The sequence below is a fragment of the Patella vulgata genome, chromosome 2 (genome assembly GCF_932274485.2).
Source record: "Patella vulgata chromosome 2, xgPatVulg1.2, whole genome shotgun sequence".
Classification (NCBI taxonomy): Eukaryota; Metazoa; Mollusca; class Gastropoda; family Patellidae; genus Patella; species Patella vulgata.
In genome coordinates, this window is record NC_065880.2 from 79,444,817 (window position 1) to 79,468,453 (window position 23,637).

At 39.3% G+C, this 23,637-nt stretch overlaps 1 protein-coding gene and 1 long non-coding RNA gene across 4 annotated transcripts in view; one reads left to right on the forward strand and one right to left on the reverse strand.

Annotated features, from left to right (window-relative positions):
* Positions 1 to 246: 246 nt before the first annotated feature.
* The window catches only part of LOC126809932 (mucin-17-like), a 37,911-nt gene continuing 14,520 nt past the window's right edge, over positions 247 to 23,637 (reverse strand). Inside the window, exons 2-3 of the mRNA XM_056098745.1 lie at positions 20,783 to 20,900; positions 247 to 10,636 (exon numbers count right to left, since the gene is read on the reverse strand). Coding sequence (XP_055954720.1) covers positions 2,393 to 7,732 — 5,340 coding nt within the window. The 5' untranslated portion in view covers positions 7,733 to 10,636; positions 20,783 to 20,900 and the 3' untranslated portion in view covers positions 247 to 2,392. The remainder of the gene's footprint in view (positions 10,637 to 20,782; positions 20,901 to 23,637) is intronic.
* The window catches only part of LOC126809947 (uncharacterized), a 79,588-nt gene continuing 63,923 nt past the window's right edge, over positions 7,973 to 23,637 (forward strand). For all 3 annotated transcript variants that reach the window (XR_007675011.2, XR_007675010.2, XR_007675012.2), the window contains exon 1: positions 7,973 to 8,095. This is a non-coding gene — a long non-coding RNA (uncharacterized LOC126809947). The remainder of the gene's footprint in view (positions 8,096 to 23,637) is intronic.

Genomic DNA, 23,637 nt, shown 5'->3' on the forward strand with positions numbered 1-23,637 from the left:
GGAGAAGAACAGTAGGACGTTAATAGACTCCATTTTATTTCAATTCTTAGTACTCGGCCCGATCGGTGCAGAACAGTAGGACGTTAAACTCCATTTCATTTTGTAATACCCCATGGACGCCGCACCGCACCCTTTCCATTGGACGCAATACGAAGCCAACGACCAACACGCCCATTTCCGCAGGTTGACACTCCTTTAAATGAAAAAGGCCTAAATATTGACAAAAGACAATAAATATATCTGATTTTCTTTATTTAATATAAACCTACCCGTCTCCATGTTAAATAATTTAAATACAAGTATTTTACATAATATAAATAATATTGCATAAATTCGTTGATAAATTTTCAAGAAGTTAGTTATTTGTTGGATATATAATATAAATTATTCTCTAGAAAAATTATAATCTGTCGTCTTGTGTCTCCACCTTGATCCAATTCTCTGTCCCCATCCTGATGTTTTATGTCTATTCGATGCTGAATAGGGTCAGCTAATTTCTTTAAATAATGATATTTTAATTGAGAGTCTATTCGATGCTGAATAGGGTCAGTTAATTTATTTAAATAATAATATTTTAATTGAGTGTTTGTTTGTGTCTATTCCATGCTGAATAAGGTCAGTTAATTTCTTTAAATAATGATATTTTAATTGAGTGTCTATTTGTGTCTATTCGATGCTGAATAGGGTCAGCTAATTTCTTTACATAGTGATATTTTAATTGAGTGCAACAGCTTTTTCATCAATAAAGATCGAATGATTTGTAATTTTAGAGTATAGGCATAATAGCTAGTTGCTTTTCCTTATGGTTGAGACATTGGACCTTGTGATCTAAAGACCACCCCGCCACGAAACTCCTCAGGGCATTTAGAATACCTCAAATCATTTGGTACTAAGGTGAAGACATACAACGCCATACTCCTGTTAAAAGGCAAAACCTAGTAACTCACTTTTTTATCAAAATTGAGTTAGGACCAAATTTGTAGTTACTGGGGTATGTGCTTCCTGTTGTTGTACTAGATATTCCAATCTTTTGATTTTGTAAGCAGTTACACCCATGACACAACCTAGTAACTTCCTTCATTTGCCTAGTATACCACAGCAAAACCTAGTAACTCTATAGTCAAATCAATGGATGAGCTGGGGTTTAATATTCATTCATTACGTTTTCCTTTGTTTTCTCAAAATAAGAAAAAAGCGAGTTACTAGGTTTTGCCTTTTGACGGGATTGTATAATTCTTTCTTAACACATGCATAGATATGAGGTATATGTTTAAAATAAATACAAGTTCCATCGCTCGTTTAAAACAGGTGCGTATTTATTTGGTTCCCAAGTTTACACGTAAAATCACGTGATCAGACTAAGCAACATTGATCATAGAAAGAACAAACTTTTCGTGCCTTCGAAACAATCACGCGGGCGCCTATTTAAAATAAACAATGTTGGTTCTTAGTATCCATACTGCATTTAATGGCCATACTCTACGTAATGACCAGTGAATTCACGCTAAGATCAAATCAAAGAGCCGATATCGTCATCGATGACGTAGTATTTTTCAACTCAATGGCTACCCTCGTATGTCCGTGACCAATGTTTTTAAACCGATTACGTCACGTCACGCGTATCCCAAATCATGATAAATATTTAGTTCATGACAAATCGAAATATTAAATATATTTAATTAAATTTACAGTGTCATAATTCTTAAGTACATTTGTCTAGTCTCTGTTCGAGTAGTTTTTCAACGATATCAACCAACCAAAGCTTGTTATAGAAGCTTATCACAGCAAAAAATATATTTAGTATCACAAACAATTATTTCAAATTCCATGAAAAGTTCTTCGTGTAAAAGAAATTGTTCTCCAAGTGACAGATCTTGAACAGCTATATGATTTCAATATAGACGCAAAGGCATCACTGAATGTTTCGCGCCGAAAATTATCCACCCCATCAATTCAAGATGGCAGCCGCATTTCCAATTATTTTGAAATTCAGAAAAAAACCGAAACGAAACGAAAATATAATCAGATTTCAATACGATTTTTTGAGACATACATCCATTCAACTTGTTCTGTAGCACTACGCATATATCGCCCTTTTTTCTGAGATTCTCATCGAAATATATTTTGGAAATTCAAATAGATATCATTTTCCGTATTCGGCATCTCGAGTTATCGAAATACATAAAACACTGTATATGACGCGAGCCAAAATAGCCGACACCACACGCTTCAAATAAATTTTGTTCGTTTTAGGACACTTCATAGCCCTTCAAATTTATTAGTAAACGTTTAATATCGTGTTGTTTATATCAGTTTTCCAACCACGATCGGTGTCCTATCAATTATCTTCACCTGTTCCGAAACATGAGAATCCACAGCATAGATGTATTTGCTACATCTTACAAGAATCAGGAACTCCTAATGACGTAGCACCAAGTTGAGAATCAGACAAATCGGAATCCGTTTCCCGCGATAACCTGTTTGTTTTCTTGCCAGGTTTTAAAGATGGCGACGATGGTGGTTTCTTTCCTTTAGTTTTCGTTTTAGATTTCTTGTCCTCCTTTTTCTCTTTTTCTTTTTTTGCTTTCATTTCCTCTTCTTTTCGTTTTTCTTCTTCTCTTCGTTTTTCTTCCTCCTCTTTCAAGTATTTTTTCTCGTCCTCTTTATCATCTTGAATGGAGAAAATACGAGAGCGGACGTACACGAATGGTCGTGTTTTATTTGGTATTTGAATTTTAGGGGGTTCAGGGGGCGGTTTGGGTGGTGGCGTCCATTTTGTTGTTGTATGAATAATCTCGGGCTTTTGTTCTGCTTCTTTCTTCTTTTTGGAAAAAAGTCTTTGCATAAAACCCGCCTTTTCGCTTTTTGGCTTTGGTTTAGAAGTTGCTGGGGTGCTGGTCCCCGGTTTATCAATTGGCTTCTCCATCGGTTGTGGAGCTATTGCACCAGCTACTTGTTCGCTCGTTCCTGAAGATACAGTTCCTATGGATGGCGTTAGCGAAAGACTCATGGAATCTCCAGATGTTAAAGATAAAAAGGACACGTCCGAGGAATCTGAACAAGACGACGGGGTTCTGGTCTCGGAAATTGCTGGAAGAGAAGGTTTCTGTTGTGCTTTGGTTTTCTGGGCACCGCCATATATGTCCGTCATTGGTTGCTCTGGGGAGCATTGTCGACTACTAATGGGAATTTTACTCGGCGAAACTTGTCTTTGGTTAGAAGTTCTTAGCGGTGGTGACTGTCCAGCTTTTTTCAGCAATGTATGGGTTGGCACGGTTGCTATTCGTCCAGGAGCTGAGTTATATCGTAACAGAGGTAGGCGACTTGGCGGAGACGTTTGAATTATTAAGGCACTAAGTGGCGAATTTTCTGTGGAGAATTGACGCGGAAGGCTGCGTGTTTTGTAAGTATTGTCATCTTCTGCCTTCTTTCCTTTTAGGGTTGTAATAGGTTGTGGCTTGCGCTTTGGAACGTCTATTTTCTTCCTCATCTGGACAGGAGTGGTGTTGGGGTCGACTTCAGATTTGGCCTGGCTGATATCCAGTTCATTGTCCAACTCCTTAAGCCTAGATTCAAGGAGCAATGGGTCCGTGTCTATCGTCTTATCTGGAGTTTTGGATAACGTCCTCCTAGGTTTAATTACAGGTGTTGCAGGTGAAGATACGGTTTCTCGAGGACCAACACATTTCGATGCTTGACTACTACTGGACGTTTTAAGAATGGATTTTATGGGCGTTGGATTCACAGCTGTTTGCGAATTACTTCCAGGCTTTAAGGAGTCGGGTTTTTCTGGCACTTGGGGTTTTGATGTTAAATGTCTTTCAGCTGAACCAGATGATGATCGTTTCGACTGTTTTGCATTAAGCGCAGTATCTTTCTTACTGACTGCTTTGTTGTCTTTAGGCTTCCTGGTCGTTTGTGTCTCGGCTAAAAGCTGCTGCAAATGTTTTTGTCTCTCTTCCTCTGATTTTTCGCTGGGAGAACCGGGTGATAGTTTTCCTTCTCGGAGACTAGATGAACTGTCTGTTAATATTAACGAGGACGTCAGCTCAGACGAATCTGACCCCCTTTTGTAGAGAAAGGATTTATCAAAGAATACATCGCTATCACTGCTTTGTCGCATGGTTGGGCTGTTTAATCGATCGGACACACTTCTTAGTTTGGTGATACATTCTGATATTTTCCCGTCAAGAAGAGTCTGGTCTGTTTCTACAGATGCGTCTCTTTGTTCAGCTTTGTTAGTCATGGTATCCTTATCCGAAACCAGATATTTATTTGATTCCCGACCTACACGACCCCCAAACTTTGCGGATTCCGCTAAATATCTGGATTGGTTGATAGTGCTCGTGGCTTTATCTGTTCTTGAGACATAAAATGTCATGGTACCTTTTGAGAAAAGATGTCTGATGGGAGTACAAGTTTCTTTCTCAAATGTTAACTTCTGATGGGTGTTTACTCCAACGTTTCTGAACAGTTGCGGTAGATCGTCGGTGACTGGTGTGGAGGTTCCAGATGGTTGAAAGGTCTGAGTTCCTGTTTCTATTCCATCTAACCAGTCTGTTGATGTTTCATCATCTACCATTTCAACATCATCTTCCGATGACGAGTAGTCAGACACCAGATCAAACTGAGCTTCTGGGAAGACGATCAAATCATCAACGTCAATCTCACTTAACAAACCTATGTACGGAAGAGATTCGGTTGACGTTGCTGCATCGGTGTAATGCAGCAAATTTTTGGGAACTTCTTCGTGCTCAAAGGCAGCCGTCACAGACTTATCACTTGTAGTAATTTCACTGGTTTGGGTGTCAACATCTACGACGTCTGGAGAATTACCATAAATGGACAGAGCCATGGTCCCGACTTCTTGAGTTTCATACTTCTGCGGCATTGTTCCACTGTCAATGTATTGTTTTTCATCATGAAGAAGATTTTCACACCGAACGCATTCTAAAATATCTGAATAGGAATTATTGAATGAATCGTCTAGACTTGAATTCACCAGGGTCCCCTCGCCTAACTTTGTTTTTCCACACTGCGTTTCTTTAGAATATGTCTGGGTATCTTCTTTGCATGTGCACAGTTCTGCCATGGTCATTTCATCCATCATCTCTACTTTATCGGTTGACGTTTCCGATTCTTCTGTTTGTATTTCAACGCACGTTTGTGCTTCTGAGGTTTGGATCTTTTCGGTCATAGTCTCTGATTCCGCCAAAACCACAACTGTTGCCACGCCCATTTCTTTATACGTTTTCACATCTGTGTATGTGGCCTGTTCCATGGTTATTACGGCATTTGTTGAGACACCAGCGTCAAAGGTTGCTGGTGTTGGTGGCGAAACGCCCGTGTCTATAAACTGGGGTTTGTTGGTTAACGTCCACTTATCAGTATACTGTATTTGGTTGGTACCCGTTTCTTTATCACAGAGCCGAACATCCAACGTTTCTGTACTTGACTCCATGCAATGAAAACTAAGGCGATCCATACTTTTCGTCCATACATCCATATTTTCGGTTCCAACACAAATACTTTCATAGTGGACATCTTTGACACCATTAACCTTTGCCGGCTCCGTTACACCATTTGAAACGACGTTTTCGTTAACCGGCAAATCCGTCTGTGACTCCCGTGTTGCCAATCTACGAGGACGCATGTTCGTCGCGACGGTTCGTTGTCGTGGTCGCACTTGCACTCCATAATCGCCATATTCCACTGCTTGTGTTGCCGTGGAACGTTCATTTAACGTTGGATTGACCGTGCATGTCGCACGCTCTGTCGTCATCATTTTCTCTGTCCACGTCACTTTCGATTCGCTGGTCACGTGTGGAGTACCTGTTGCACAGTTAACGAGAGGGACCTTGACAGTACAAACACCTTTGTGCTGTTGGCCTTCATAATCAGTTGCAACTGACGAGTTTTTCGTTTTAGTTATCGGGGTTTGTGTTTCTATAGCTACAGATATAGGTGAAACCATAACACTCTGATCTTTTTGTAATATTTTATCCGGGGATGTTTCCTTATCTGTCATTGTTGGAGCAGAAGTAGAACGTAACCGACTAATGTTATTATAATCACGTCGCGCCATACTTGCACTGGTATTATTAACCTCGGCATGCCCATTAACCATATCATCACCAGTCATTAATGTACCGTTGCGAAATGACTTATCATCTTCGGTATTATCGATAGCGCTAATGTCTGTCTGTATTTTTCGGCTACGAATCCATCTATTTTGTCTATTATAAGAGGAATTCGTATCGCATGCTGAGTTCGTGACATTTGAACTCGATTGAGACCAGTTATCTCCCATGGATTGAGGAGGAGGTATGCTAGGTATTGAGGTCATGCTAGTTTGGTCGTACATTGGAACTTTATCCGTTTGGCTTTTTAGGGATCTGACATCTAATGATGGTGTCATGGTCCCTTTTGTTTTGGATTCCATTGTGAAAACTGTTACTCCACGATCTCGTGTCTCCTTCACCAGGGTCGACGTCTGTTTTGTGCACATTGTTAAAGGCTCGGTTTGCATTTCGCAACATGTTTGCATAATTTTCATGTCCGCTGCCATTGAGGATGTCCCCACACTATATTCCTTAATAGTAGTTTGAGTCGACTGAGTAACTCCTTCACTAGAATAAATAGAATCTTTAATAGATTTTGGTCCCTCGTGTTCCCCATTAACAGAGAGATAACCCAACCTGACATCGCCGGGAATAAACCGAACATCCTCGGGCAGATTATCGGGTACCTGGGGTAATTGTGAATCAAGCAGGTGCGCGAATTTAGCCTGTAATTCACGTTTTAGTAACATCATTTCCACCCCTTTGTCTTTCATAATTATTTCAGTTAAATTACACGTACTTTGAAGATGATCTAAGTTCTCTTGTAACCAAGATTTGTTCTGAATGAACTCGAGAACATCACTTCCGAAAAGATCATCAACTTTTTTGATAAGTTCACGTTCCCGAGCACGCACCTGAGTCATATAGTCGATCGCAATATCACGGATTCTTTCTCGTATTTCTTTCATAAGTAATTCATATTTATCAATGAGTTTAACTCGCGATGCAACACCCCCTAGCCTCTCCTTGCACCGATCGAGTAAATCGACTAACGTTTCTTTGTACTTAGTAAAACCGTCATTGAAGGAACAAATCTCGTGATCTCGATGTTCTTGGAACGTACACACGACACAGATACACGCGTCACAGGGTTCACAATAAAATCTGACAATTTCTTCCGGATGAGCCTTGCATTCTATATCCTTCTCACCCTCGATGTCAATAAGACTGTGTTTTTGTGTAACTTTGGTCGTCATGTGTAATTCAACACATCCCGCACATAAAAATTTATTACATTCCAAGCATTTTGAACAGGCTTCGTTTGAACGGGGCCTTATTGTATGGCATATTTCACACGGCGGTATTTTCGTACATGTTCGTTTGTTGATCACTTCCGTTAAACTGGACACGAGGAAATTATCCTGTAAGTTTCGGATACCTCCACTCGGAATTTCCGTCTTTTTCCGACAAAGTGGACACGTTACGTATCGACTGTACAAGTTATAGCGAGAAGGTCGGCTGTTTTCCGCCTCTGTGTGTTTCTGCACGCAGTCACAACAGAACGTGTGCAAACAAATCAAAGTCTTGGGATCTTTGTAAGGTTCAAAACAAATCTTACAGATGAGAAACTGGTCGTTGATTTCTTTCATAAGTTTTGTTCCCGTCGCCATCTTGAAATGTGTGTTTGTTGTTCGATTTGTCTCGTGTTTATTGGCAGGTTAAGAAAATTTGCTTAAATGCAGGTTTATTGACAGTTGACTTCTCACCATTACCGTTGACAAATTTTCGTCCCTTTATAAGACCCTATCCACGATGCAACCGACATTTTAACTATATAGGTCAAACTAATCACATAAACCTTGTTTACTTTTTTTGATTAGACGAATAAAATGGCGATTTTTATTTACCGTTCAACACACCAGATCTGTCTGAGTAACACGAATATTTTTCAAGACAGACAATTTTCTGCTGAATATAAAATTTCATTAAATAACTTGATTCACCGATGGCGGGTGTACCTGAACCATAAATTGGTAAGTGCCTTTACACACAGTTGGATATTAATTGCTGCAAAATTAAAGTGTTTGTTTTTATGGCATCAGAAAGTAATGCACCGAAACAAGAATCCACGGTACTTGTTTTTTTAATATGTTCCAAATATATCCTGCGTGTTTGTCCAACCGAGCATATAAACTAACACACGTGTGTGTGTCGGCGAGGATATCGGATGCGTGTTATCATTTGTTCAGCTAAAAAAGAGTCTCGATATCAGGATAAACATAAGACACCATATACACTGATAAACGGAGCCGTTAATTAATTATGTAATATAGGTAATTTAATTTGAATTTACAGACACTGTGCAACACTTTACTTAATATACGAAAGAGTTTGAACTCTGAAATTTAATCTAATTTTGGTGCGATTTAGTAAAAGTTGGATTGTGCGTCTGCTACTACAAACGGTAATATCGTAGATTTCTGCGAATCAATCAATGTTTTAAAACGTTTCGAACACGTTACATTTCTATGTCCAGTTTATCCAGTTGTCATGTTATTATTTATGCTCCTTGAACGTTTAAATAGAAGCACACAATTATTTTCTTAGCCCCTTTTTACTTTTGCGGACCCTTATGTCACTTATTATAGTGATATAATGACTCTGTATTGTTTATAAACACGTTACAGCGCAGCTTATCGTAAAACCGTGTATTCCTGTTTCAATTGTTAATGTTACGTCCATAGTGGCTTTAATCAAAGGCACTCGTACTACAATGTGTTAGGTGTTAAAATCATTTGGCACATGTTCTTATACTGAAAAACTTTTTGTCTGGTAGAAACATTGTTGTAGATTTCCCAATGGCGTCAACGTCAGGATACAGGTTTCCTTGAGCCGATATATCGGTATTTATTCCTGAAATACGATGCTGATGTCTTTCATGTGATGCCAATAGTATATTTACTCTTTTCAGAACATCTGATACCACTTCTTTATGCGCAGCTTGTTTTATGAGTAAACAACGTCAGGTTTCTACATTCTTATGTTGCATTGCAATTTAATGTTAACACCGTGTAAAATAACGATGATTTTTAAGAGTTCAATAATTTCCCTTAAATGAAATTCCCCTTTAATATTTATTTCTAACGATGGCGTTTTCACAGTTGTAGGGTCTTCCTGAATGCAACGACCCTTTAAAAATGTCTTTTAATTCATAAAAACTAAATTCACTTGACAACGAGAAGTTAACAGAAATCGCCTTTAAAGTTTTACACTGGGGTTTTGCTATCCTGAGTTCATTAAACGTAATGCACATACATGACAACGTGTGCCAGTTATTGCCAATTTTACCGTTAACTCAATGAGGGCACTTCACACAAAAATCCACTCTCTAGCCACATTAGTTGAAATTGCTCCCTGATATTGTGCGTTTATGATGTTAAATTAACAGACATTACACTGCCGTTTTATACGAAACATCAAATAAAATAACGAAACGAAATTATCCACTTTGTAAAAGTCGCGTTCTCTTGATGTTGACTGTAGATCTACTTTGTTTCGTCGTAACTTTTCTGATTGATTTGCCGGATGTTAATGGCGAAGTAACTAGTAAAATTAATGTCCTTTCCATGCTGATACTATCTGATCTAATCACCAACTCCTCCCATATCGCTACAAATTACTACTCCTAATAACCTCACTCATACTAATATTAGTTATTACTCGCTTGTGTTGCCATTTCTCGCTGTTTATTTTGTATACAGCAGACGAAACACGGGCAAACGTGCACAGAATCAACACACACAAAACTTTTAACAAATATTAGCCCGTTGGGAAATTGTGTGTTTCTCTTAAGTAATATCAAATGGCAGGAAATGGTTTTACAAATAGAGATAGCGTGTTTCTGCCGTTCATAAATATCTTAATATTTGTCCAGTTACGTCTCTCACGAAAAGAATTTCAACAGCTGAGAAATGTTCGGTATTTGTGTGATAAACTACAATGGGTTGTATTCGGTGCATTGTGTACACTTAGTTTATTTCCACTTTTTCGTGATTGTGTTTCGGATGCCGAGCTGCATTCATCGCTCTTCGATTTGTTTCCCCCTTTTTAAAAAGTTTAGAGTGATAACAGTTTGTTTGGCCCGTGTGTATAGATTGTATTCGCGTGTAGTTTGTTTCCACTGTTCCGTAATTGGGGTTTGGATAACGGACTGCATTCACTGCACTTCGGTTTGTTTTGTTCCCCTCGTCCCTATTAAATCGCCTAGATCGCTGATACAGTGCTTGATCTTTGTCTATCGATCCCTTATATATCAATTCTTAAGTAAACTGCTTCACTCTAGTGAAGTTATCCAATATATGAACTGCTACTAAGGCTCGTGTACTTTGATTTATCATTTTCTACATATATATCGCCAGGTTATTTGAGTTACACGGGTCGATCTATGCAACTAATTTAAATTTTTGGAGTTATTCGGGTAGAATTCTATTCGACGTTATGCAATATAATCTTCAGCCAGCCCCATGTTATAGATTCAGTCTTGGAGACAGTCCACTCTTCCTTTCACAATAGCCCTGAAAAATAAAGAAAAAATGGTTAATTTGGAACTAAAAGACAAAGATTAGAGCAAATGCGTCGCATGACTTGTGATTCACTTTCGATAACGAACCGAATTAACACTCAACATAGAGTAAAGAATGTTATCGATGGTTTTTCAGATAGATATTCACATTTTTATCTATAGTATACCTATATCAGTTAATCTAAATCTCCGAGGATTAGTGTGAAACAGGTGCGCGGTATATGGTATCAAGTTGAATAGTTGAAGAGTGTGTGTAGTGTTCGGTGGCCTGTATCTTGGACCTAATGTAATGCACACCTTCTATTTGCTCTTGGTCCACTTTGCTGAATGTGTCCACTGGGTTTTCTATATTGACCATTGTGTATTAGATTTGTCTTCCCACATTTTTCAATACATAGAATGCAGATCACTTTCCAGTGTTCTAGAAAAGGAAAGACTATCTACACAAACACTATTTATGGAATAACAATTACTGGTTTATTAACATGCAACGTTTCAACGATGATACCCTCGTCTTTATCAAGCAAATGTTAAAAAAAGACTATCCAGCCTTTTGCAGGACATAGGTTACTGATAATAAAGCTGTTGTCTAGATTTTCTACACGACTTGTCAGTGGTGACAGCGCATTAAATTTGTTTTCTTGATTTGTCACCAGAACTATAAGTGAGGATAGCGCTTTAATGCTGTTTCTGAATTTTCTACCACACGAGTCACTGATAATAGCACATTAACGCTGTTTTCTGGACTTTCAAGCTGGTATAACCTTATGGTAGTAAATATTTTACAGTCAACAGTAATACATGTTTCCTTATACAAGTGGTCTGTGGAATGTCAAAAGGCTAAGAATGAATGGTATACAAGACTTGTGAACTTTGACCCATCGTACAGCTGGGTACAATGTCGTATCAGATCATATTATATGTATGTGAATATAAAAGCGATCTAAATGAAATGAAATGCTGTTTAACGCCCTGCTGTTTGCTCCAACTGGGCTAATGAAGACTGGCATGCACCATACAGTGTGCTATGAGCGAAATGAATTCAACTTCCAAGGGATCTTTTTTACGTTAGTCCTGTGTGTAAACGGACCTTGGTTTTTCATCCCATCCGAAAAAATATATGTTGGCCCTTGCCAGGCCCTCAGTCCTGGGACCTGATGAACTTTGTCGGCCAATACCGGGATCGAACATCGGACATCCAGGTTAGCGAGCCAAAAACCACCGCTCCCTAAAAGCGCTGGACTCGCAGGTAGTGTATCCCATTTGCATTACACACTGTTCGCCAGCCATACTGTATTAACTAGAAACATACAGGGCAAACACATGGACAGGACAAAGACACGGACATTGCAAGGTACTCTCCCAATCGCGTTCTTTGATAATGGTAATTAGTCTGCTATAATCACCATCTTTATGTGCAAATATCTCCAGTTGAAAATGGACGTATGAAAATCAAGCAATGCCTAAAAACCCTTATGATTTGGTGCGTCAGGGGGATCACGGTGGCTAAGTGGGTAAGACGCTGGCTCGCTAGCCTGGAGGTCGGGTGTTCGATCCCTGCATTGGCCGAGAAAGTTCATCCAGATTTTCTGGCGTTATTCTCCCTTGTCAGTGATGCAGGACGGAGGACCTGACAAGGACAGCTGTCTAGTCGTTAGGATGGGACGAAAAACCGAGGTCACGTGTACACATTCACGTGCACGTAAAAGATCCTTTGACAGTTGGAATTCGATATAACAGTAGGTCGTAGTGCACACTGTATGGCGTATGCCCGTCTTCATTAGCCAAGTTCGGAGCAGAACAGTAGGACGTTAAACCCCATTTCATTTCATTTCTGATGCGTCAGGAGTGATCCTTTTATATTATTACTAGCAGGATACCCGGCTTCGCTCGGGGGTCATAACTCCGAAACCGGAAGTGGCAGACTAACGCCACCTGGCCTATGTTACTCCCCGGTCCGAGCTACCCCTATACCCCAAATTTCAGACTCGGGGCAGACCTAGTGTAGCCGCCAACCCCGAACAGACCGGCTTCGCTCGGGGGTCATAACTCCGAAACCGGAAGTGGTAGACTAACGCCACCTGGCCTATGTTACTCCCCGGTCCGAGCTACCCCTTTACCCCAAATTTCAGACTCGGGGCAGACCTAGTGTAGCCGCCAACCCCGAACAGACAGACAGAAAAGAAAGACCGACAGACAGACAGACAGACAAACGACAGTCACAAATATATATATAGATATTCCCTATTCCCTTACGCTTTTCGTAAAGAAAATAGGGAGCACAACTATATAACCTTACATCCAATGTTGGGATAGCAAGTCATTTAAATACATGCCACAGTTCATTCATATTTCACTTAAATTATACATTACTAATCATATTGAACATAATGCATTTAAGTAATGTTGTCGATTCATTTTTATTCAAAGTTACTTTATTTATAGTTTATTTATTACCGGTTATGCATCTATGTATTTAAATTATAATGTATATATTGATTCGCTTTCTCGTTTAAAATTATAATGAATTATAACAATATGTATGGAAAGGGCTATTTTAAGTTTTTGAAACTTGTATCTCATCATTTTGATATGTGTTAATAAATTATGTTTAAATTAAACATTGTAAGGCATCAAAGAACTATCAGGATGATTGATCCGGGAACAGACAATATGCGTCGCAGGGGGGGTGCGGGGGTCAGCGCTCGGGACAAACCCGTGGAAACGATAACCACCGCGCTGTACAGAACCATGTCCGTGGCGACACGGGCTTCACATAACCTGATGTTTGTTCTTGTATTCCCGTCTTCATTAGCCCAGTAGATAGAAATGAAATGAAATGGGGTTTAACTTCCTACTGTTCTGCTCCGAACTAGGCTACTGAAGACGAGCATACGCCATACAGTGTGCTATGAGGGAAATTGTGCCTGAACAGCGGCACTACGGCCTCGGTACACGGGACCTCGGTTTTTTCCGTCCCATCCCAACGGACTAGACAGCTGCCCTTGTCAGGCCCTCCGTCATGCATCACTGACAAGGGGGAACCACGCCGGAAAATCTGGATGAACTTGCCCAGTAGTAGACTCCGTTTCATTTATGGTTCATTAATTGAAGATATTTCAATAGGATTGGGTGCATTCTGAAAGTAATAGACAATGCCGCGAACCGCTCAACCTCACACAGAAGAAATAATATATATAAGATGACGGTACAGACAACCTTATAACAAGTCACAATTTCTCTCAGATGAGATCGAACATTATAATCTACAAGAGATCGGTGGCGTAAAGAAGCTGATAACGGTAGTCAATAATTCAGTCTGAAATAATTTCGGTTTGTTTAATGCCAAAGGGTTCTGTCTCGGTGCATATTAAACCGAGTTTCTGTGATAGAACATGAAAGGTGCGCTTTATTAGAAATATTTCGGTTGACTGCCTGGGCTCAGCTCTTTAAGCTAGCGGCGTCTACACTTCCAATAAACCTATAGATCTACCCTCCTAGCCATGTCTCTTCATTTATACACATGAAATCAGGGGACCATATATATAAAGGGTGTATGGCTCTATTCTTTTGAACCTTGAAATAGACTAAAATGGTTCTAAAAGCACATATCGCTGTAATGTGAATGTATGTAAAGTGATTTATATTCATTTTTAAAAATAAAATATTGTAATTTCTAATCAATTATGTTCGGTGAAATACGCGAACAGTCCAAATTGAACGGCAGTCTTGTACGTCTACCAAGTCAATTCTACGCGATTTTTAACGAAAACACTAGAAATTTTTAGAAACTTGTACTTAAACGTGAAATTAAAAATGTATTTTGTCGTTTGTGAATCAGCTATTTACTTGCGCATTGTTAAGTAGCATATGTTTGTTTTTGTTCATTACAAATGGCGCCCAAAACCATAAATGTTCAATGTGTCTTAAATATTGCATATTAGGAGTCCATATTTTCACGGTCAGTTAAAAGAATCAATATTGATTGAAATGGACCAATTCGTGTTTTTAATTTCGAATATTATGGACAATATAGAGTTAGAGATTTAGCTTCTTTAACACATAAAATCAAAGGAACCATATATTTTTATATATAAACACCATACTTATGTACGTGGTGACAAACAGTTATATAATAAAGGCGACTTGTATAATATAGAATTCAATCGGATCATAGAGATGTCCATCAAAAGACTGTACCCAACATGTGGCGCTGTCTGCAATGTAATGATAAACCGAATTGAACGATATTTGGACTGATATCCCTTATAGAGATGTAATGCATTTCACAATATTGTAGTTCGCAAGGGATCCATCATTCAAAACCCAGGCCCTGTGCACACAATGGCGTGCAGATGAAAGATCCTTTGCCGTTGGAATTCGATACAAGAGTAGGCCGTAGCGCCGCTGTCCGAGCAAGATTCCCCTCATAGCACATGCATGGTGTATGCCCGTCTTAATTATCCCAGTCGGAGTAGAAAAGTAGGACGCTAAACCTCATTGCATTACATTTCATTTTCAACATTTAGAATAAGCCACAGTAATTATAACCACTGTTCAATCCCTAGCAATGGACTGCGGGGATTTAATCTTGTATATGGTATAACTTAGAGTAAATTACGGAAGTTGATTATTTATTCATTTTCAGACAAGTTGCTTTCGTCAGATCTTATTCCGTTAAATTGAAGAGTTAATGTACCCGTATAAACTACAAGGGTTTGTAAGAAACCATCTGGTCTTATAGACCAAACAAACAACCCAAACAAGGGTCATGGTACTTTTACTTTTATCAACAACAAAATTCATTTCTTTCACAGATCAATGATATTGCATACCTCTTTACGGTCAAGGGGGTTGGATGGCCGAATGGTTAGCGCCTGCGCGCTGCATCATAAGGTCTGTCATTGAGTCAACTGGCGTGGTTTCCATTCCCCGGTTGTACGTGACAAGGAGTAGAACCTCGTGGGTTTTCTCCGGGTCCTCCAGTTTCCTCCCACTGCTAAAGACCCCTACGAGCAAACATATGTTAGTCCCGAACTGACCTAGTTGTGTTGAATGGACGTAACATCCTCTCTCTCTCTCTCTCTCTCTCTCTCTCTCTCGCTCTCTCTCTCCGGTCAAAGCTACATACATGACCCCAGTGGGTTGAACTAGAAACATTGTTAAAAACTAAAGTAATAGCATCTAACACGGGCGATTAATTGTCAGAATTGTGTCTTTATATCCCATGCCTATTTACGATCGATTTGCAAACTTGACACATGGCTTTGAAGCGGTATACATTTCAACTCATTGGTTTTCTCTGGGTCCTCTGATTTCCTCCCAGTGCTAAAGACCCATAGGGGCAAGCGAATTATTGAAATAATATGGAACCATATATTAGTCCCGACTGTGTGTTGAGTGGACGTTAAACCCCATTTCTCGCTCTTTCTTCATATGTGTAAACCATGAAGTATATAATTGAATGTACTGTTCTGACCTTTCCATTTTAAGTCGAAACAATAGAATTGACGTCTTTTGTTACTTCCTTTCAGAAAAAAACAAATGTCAGACATATATTGATATCAGCCAAAAAAAACGAAACCAGTTTTAAACGATGGAGGCAGAAAATTTGACATGGCCCCAATGGCGAGACGTACTGAAGCCACAAGAAAGCATCAATTAAAAAAATCATTAATTCGTTCACGCGCTTTGATCTTAAGTATTTAAGAGGAAATTGGAAAATCGGAAAACTCGAGAGTTCAGGCAGATGAAAACTCTTTCTCATGTAAAATCAATGTATCGAATCCACGGCTTGCATCGATGACTCTCTATACACCATTCTCAATCTAAAACTATCTATACACCATAATCAGACTAGAACTATCTATTCACCATACTCAGACTAGAACTATTTATACGCCATATATTCATACAATTTGCACGACTCAATCCGTATCGTGTCCTGTTTATGGTATTTACCGTTTTGGGACTTGGATCACATTAACAAGCATATTTCGAGTGCCAAAATACCTGTATTGTTTCCAATTACAAACTGCAACATGTGAGAAGATTTGAGAGTAATCCCCCTATCACCCGCCCACACACCTACTTTCGCTTACTCCGTCTCAAATGAAAGACCAAAACTTGTAATTACCGTAAACACGGCATAAACTGAAGCTGGCATTCGGCGTACCAACCGCACTATAGGTTGTCGAATGATTGATTCATAAATAGAATTAGACTGTAAAAAAACACCCAACAAATTTACGATTGACTGGAATAGAAATTAACACGGTATAGAGAGTTCGATAGACACCATCTATATATATATATATATATATATATATATATATATATATATGAATGTATTACAGTAAAGCTTGATTAATTATGTAAGATTTAGATTAAGAGCTAGCCATTCTTGCTAACATAGTTCGAAAATAGATAATGTAAAATGAATAATTTGAAAATTTCATTCAAATTACTCTATTGCGAGCGAAGATAGTAGCCTTTGAGGGTTTGACAAGACGTGTGCAATAATTTCAACCACCATACTGGTTGTTCGAAGCTAAGTCTCGCTCCTCCATTTTGAGATTAAATCAAAATATGGCTGAACCGTTTTAATCTATTTAATATCGTAGAAATCCGATGTCATCGAGAGTTGATTATGGTTTGGATCAGTTAATTAATGTCTAATTAATCATTAAGATAACATTTCAGGCCTAAAGAAAGACCTGCAATAGGCAGATTTAGCTCTTGCATAATGTATGTTTAAAGGATGGAACTGCATACTGTTTGACGTCTCATCAAAACTTGACTTTTGCTAGAATATTCCGTGTACCAACCCCAGAGTGGGCTAAGAGGACCTTTGGGATAATTCAAGATCGATCTCCACTATAGTCCAGACTGGCTGGATAGCGATCGAGTTGCTTAGATCTTCTGTTCGGACGAATAACCGAGTTTCGTCTGTGTTCGACCGGGAAATCTCGTACAATAAGAGAGAGGGAATTTGGGGTTTATCGTCCACTCGAATCAAAGTAGATCATTTCTTGACTAACATATATGGTTGAACTTTATTTCAACACTCGCTTTTCCGTGGGAGGAAACCAGAGGACCCGGAGAAAACCCACGAGGTTGGACAGGCAAACCTATTCCTTGTTACGTACAAGCGGGGATTCGATACCACGCCACTTGCGTTAAACCATTGGGGCCCCCTACCCTCCCCCACCACCCCATGCTCTAACAAAAACCATGCTAGTTCGCGTTCGTTAAGGCTGAAACACCACTGTTCGGGCAGAATTCTCCTTCCTGCCATAGAACAAGATAGCCGTATGTTAGTCTCAAAATGACTGAAGTGTTATGTTGACGAGACATTAAACTCTATTCATATCTTGGGGGGTTGGATGGCTGAATGGTTAGCGTGCGCGCGCTGTATCATAAAGTCTGTCATTTAGTCGACTGGCGTGGTTTCGAATCCCCGGTTGTACGTGACAAGGAGTAGGGTCGCCTGTCCAACCTCGTTGGTTTTCTCCGGGTCCTCCGGTTTCCTCCCACTGCTAAAGACCCCTACGCGCAAGCGAATTATTGAAATAAAATTAAACCATATGTTAGTCCCGAAATGACCTAGTTTGTGTCGAGTGGACGTTAAACCCCATCTCTCTCTCTCTCTCTCTCTCTCTCTCTCTCTCTATTCATATCTTATCCTATTCTGCCATGTCGAAGCTTGATTTAAACCCAGATAGGTCCATCGAGGGTTAGAGAAAACAAAACGAAAGTAAGATTAGATTGGTCATTTTAAGATTATAATAAAGATTGCCCGGACAATGAGGTTATCACATTTATTCTTCGTCCATTATTAGCATATCGCTTTGTTTCTCTTTCAACTAAAGGTGAACCCAGAGGTTCCTGGGGATTTGTAAAACAAAGTCTGCATCCCATACCTAGTGTTTTACTTCAATAACTACAGTTAAATGAGGCAATAGATCATATTAGATATGAAATACGCCATCTTCGATATAGCGAATACACCACGCCTCGTTACAATACAATCAGACAAATACTAGACATGAAATATGCCATCTTCGAGACATCAAATACACTCATTGGTACAGTATAATCAGACATGAAATAAACACCTTGGTACAGTACAATCAGACAATACTAGACATGAAATACGCCATCTTCGAGAGATACATCAAATACACCCCTTGGTACAGTACAATCAGACAAATACTAGACATGAAATACATCCCTTAGTACAGTACAATCAGACAATACTAGACATGGCATAAACCATCTTCGAGAAACAAAGGGTTATTCGATCTTGTCATGTAATTAGTGATGGCTTCAACAGTTCTGTTATCCACGCGTGCTAATGCTCAGATATCAAAACAAATATATGGCGATGATAAAGATTTGAGACAAGGCATGAAACAAACTGATATATATCTACCGTTAATTATGTACTGAAACACACACACACACGAACTTCTTACCTACATACCCCTTCTCAGTGATGCAGGGCGGACAGTTGTCTAGTCGTTCGGATGGGACGAAAAACCGAGGTCCCATGTACACATTGACGTGCACGTAAAATATCCCTTCACAGGTGGGATTCGATATATTACATGAGTAGGCCGTAGTGCCACTGTCCGGGCAAAATGTCCCTCATAGCATATGCCCGTCTTCATTAGCCCAGTTCGGAGCAGAACAGTAGGACGTTAAACCCCATTCCATTTCATTTCTTACCTACATCTCCCAATCCGCCAATTACCTACTGTACTGATGCACTACAACCCGCTCCGTCCACACCCTGCGATCCTGCTCCTTGTCACGTGTGAGATCGAAAGCATGCCACTTGATTCAATGCCCCCCCCCCACAACCTATCCCACCCCCACCTCTAGGCTAATGAAGACGCCACACAGTGTGCTTTGCCCGGACACTTCTTATGAATTTTAACTGTCGACGGTTTTAGCTCCACTGACAAGGGAACACCACGTTAAAAACATCTCTAGACATTTTCTCGTCTAACACCAGGCTCGAACCCCGGACCTCCAGGTTAGTAGGCTAGCCAATTACTCACTGTGTCACCGTGGGTAACTAATCTTTAATGATCCCTTGGCAGGTGGGATTCGACGAAGGTTACGCGGAAACGCCACTGACCAGGCAAAACATTGAATGATGTATGGCCGTCATCGTTATTACCTTTTCTAGACTAAATCTGCCTATTGTAGGTCTTTCTTTAGGCCTGAAATGTTATCTAAATTATTAATTAGACAATAATTAACTTATCCAGACCATAATCAACTCTCGGTGTAGCCTGCGATATTTATTGGATTAGGAAACAATTTGCTGCTCAACTTCCATTCATGATTTAATCATGAAATGGATAACCGAGACTATATTTTATCGTGCAGACTTTATTAATGATGATCGAGGCTAGGCCGAAAATTCAATCACTAAAATCACGGTTCAGAGAGGATCAATTTGACTCAAATTTTCAGCAAATTCCCTTTACATTATCTAGATTTTAACTATTATAGTGAGAACTGCCATCTCTTTATCTTATCCCCCATAATGTATCTTTAAGTTAATTAGATATAATTTGTCGTGTTTTTCCAGCCTAAATCCGTTTCCGCTTTAGGAATGTGTATCTAAATGTACAGTCTCTACCATATTGTTTATCCTTGTTTTGTTGTGCTGTTATCTCGAATTGTCTGATAGTGTGTGTAGTTTTGTTGTGCTGTTATCTCGCATTGTCTGATAGTGTGTGTAGTTTTGTTGTCTACTTTTCTCGAACTGCCTGATAGTGTGTGTAGTTTTGTTGTCTAATTTTCTCGAATTGTCTATTAATGAGTCTAGTTTTACTTGAGTTCAGTCAGTTTTGTTGTCTAGTTATCTAGAATTATCTGCTAGTGCGCCGTGGTTTTAATTGAATTCAATCTGTTTTGTTGTGTACGTTTTAATTGGTTTCGGCCAGTTTCCCATTCACAAATACCGAATAAAAATATGGTATTAATAGGTAATAATTTAATTACCTGTATATTAGGCACCTGTCCTATCCTATCAAACATAGGATATATCTAGAGCGCTGGATTTTACATTGGTTCTGTCTGTTGCCCACTCCTATTAAGAAATATTAATAAAAAGCCTTACCTTTATTATGAGGCACCTTTCCTATCAAACATGGGGATATATCTATTGTTTCTTTAACTGCATAACCCTGGTTTATATATCTATGTATATCTACAGTCTGTCTATATTCTCTTTCTACCTGTAAATATAACAGTATACCTCTAGCTCATATATATATATATACTTCATATATACACCAGATGGCGATACAACCCAGGCAACTCGGTCAGTTCAAATTTACCAATAACCTATCCTACTCAATCAGCATAGCACATTTTCAATTGTTAATATGAATGAAATAAAATGGGGTTTAAAGTCCTACTTGTCTGCATCGACTTGGATACTGTGTAGACGGGACCTCGGTATTTCGTCCCAACCGAACGACTATACGTATTCCTTTGCCAAGCCCTCCGTCCTACACTACCGACAAATGGGGCCACGCCGGTAAATCCAGATGAACTTTCTCGACCAACGCAGGGATCGAACAGGGGACCACCAGGTTAGCGAGGCAGTGTCCTACTAAATGCAGACTAAAAACCACAACAAACAGTAAACGAACACGACAATCTAAAATACCAAAGTAAAACAAGGTATTAAGCTACCTGAACTTCAACCAAACATATTCCACTGTTAGAATTATTATAAGATAGTCTTGAACGATTCCAAAGATCTTTAATTTGAAACTTCTATAAAGTGCACATTTATCACTACTCACAGCACAGATCTTTTCACCCGACTACCTGTATAATGCATTTGCATTCCAAATACACAGTAATCGTTATAGAGTCGCCTGACTGGGATATGAATTAACTCACCCACCTCCAATCACAGCAATATTACTTTAGAATTAGCTTTGCACCAATAGTAACTCATTAAATTATGAAACCACAAACAATTCTCCTTGTTTTATGAACCAGAAACACAATTAGTGGACTGGTTTGTGTTTCGCCCCAACCTTAATAGCGCTAGAAATGGGCTGTGTTATAGAATCGCTAGACTGGTATAGGAATTAACAGTTTATTATATACTGTAAATCTACACCCGACACCGGCTACCTGTATACAATATACTAGTACAGCATAAAGACGTGTTCATAGATCTATATATATACATATAGTCGTATATATGTATATATATAAATATCACCGTTCCCACCAAGAAAACAGGAATAGATATTGACAACTTTCCAAACATCTTTCAATGAAAACAGGCATTTTACCAAACTATTCTTGTTAGACTTTTTCTTCTGTCTACTGGATCGTTATGCAATTAAACAACAACGTTAGTTTCAGTTAGAGATTGTTTAGTTATAATCAAATGGCATACAATATTATGTTTAGCTCAGTTGTTTACGCATGTTATATGACTCGAGAGAGAGAGAGAGAGAGAGAGAGAGAGAGAGAGATGGGGTTTAACGTCCACTCGACACAAACTAGTTCATTTCGGGACTAACATATGGTTTAATTTAATTCAATAATTCGCTTGCGCGTAGGGGTCTTTAGCAGTGGGAGGAAACCGGAAGACCCGGAGAAAACCCACGAGGTTGGACAGGCGACCCTACTCCTTGTCACGTACAACCGGGGATTCGAAACCACGCCAGTCGACTCAATGACAGACCGTATGATACAGCGCGCGCACGCTAAACATTCAGCCACCCCCCCCCCCTCCCCGCAGAGAGAGAGGGAGAGAGAGGGTGGGGGTAGCGCCCACTAGGTTATTTGATTAATCCGGCCGTGGGTAGGGTTCTTTTAGTCGTAGGGGAAAACCGGACGACCTTGAGAATACCCATGACGTTGGACAGGCGACGCTACTCCTTGTCACGTACAAGCGGGGAATCGAAACCAAGCTGCTAAGCTCAATGACAGTCCATATGATCCAATGCACACTCGTTAAACCATCCGGCCACCCATCCTGCGAGAAATCTGATCTCTATGGTGTTCACAAGCTTGAAAGAAAGACTGTATCCACTACTGCGTTCAATACTTTTAACTCCGAACAGTCGTGATATGCTAAGCAATAGGATTCATCCTCTTATGCCCCCAATAGAAATTCGGTGAAACTATAGACTATATCGCGTCCATAAATGTTTCGGAAAAGGGTGCATGACAGTGCAGTGGCAATACGGCCCCTCTCTCTCTCTCTCTCTCTCTCTCTCTCTTTCTCTTTTGGAAGGAGGAGGGGGAGATTCCGTCAATTGGACGTTGTGTCTTGACCACTGGCTATTATTGATTTTAGCGAATATTTAGCGTGTTAGTCTCAGAAAGGGGGGATAACAAGTCGTTGAACTCTGTAAATATTTTAGGTAATTTTATTTCAGCTCTTAATAACAATTCTCAGACAGATAAAACTCAAAACTAAAAAATACTTCCCATTGGGTTTTAGAAGTTTTATAATCCAATAAGAATATATCTCCCTTAAGCAAATAAAATAGTGATATCTAGATCGTAATATTCTTTCCATATAAATTTTTATGTTTTATTCTCTCGCCATTTGGGATACTGGTAAAATATAATTGGTATATTAGCATTTATTATTTAATAAATAGAAACTGAAAAAAAGATAATTTCGCGATCTTACGTAATTATATCTATAAACTTAAAAATGCACAGAAGCGTACTTTTTTATTTGCGGTAAATGAAGTAAAAAGATACAGCCACGATCGATATTAAAGGTGAATTATCGCTTCGTTTTCAGTCTTATTTTTCGATAGTTCTATTGAAAGCTAAAGTGCATCAAATATTCTAATAAGGGAAGTGATATCAGGTATTCTCGAAAGAGTAAACATACGCTGCCTTGGGTACGACATTCGTTACTACATAACATAATTTCGGCGTCAGAATCATATAGTAATTTTTATCCAAGAAATCCCCCAAATT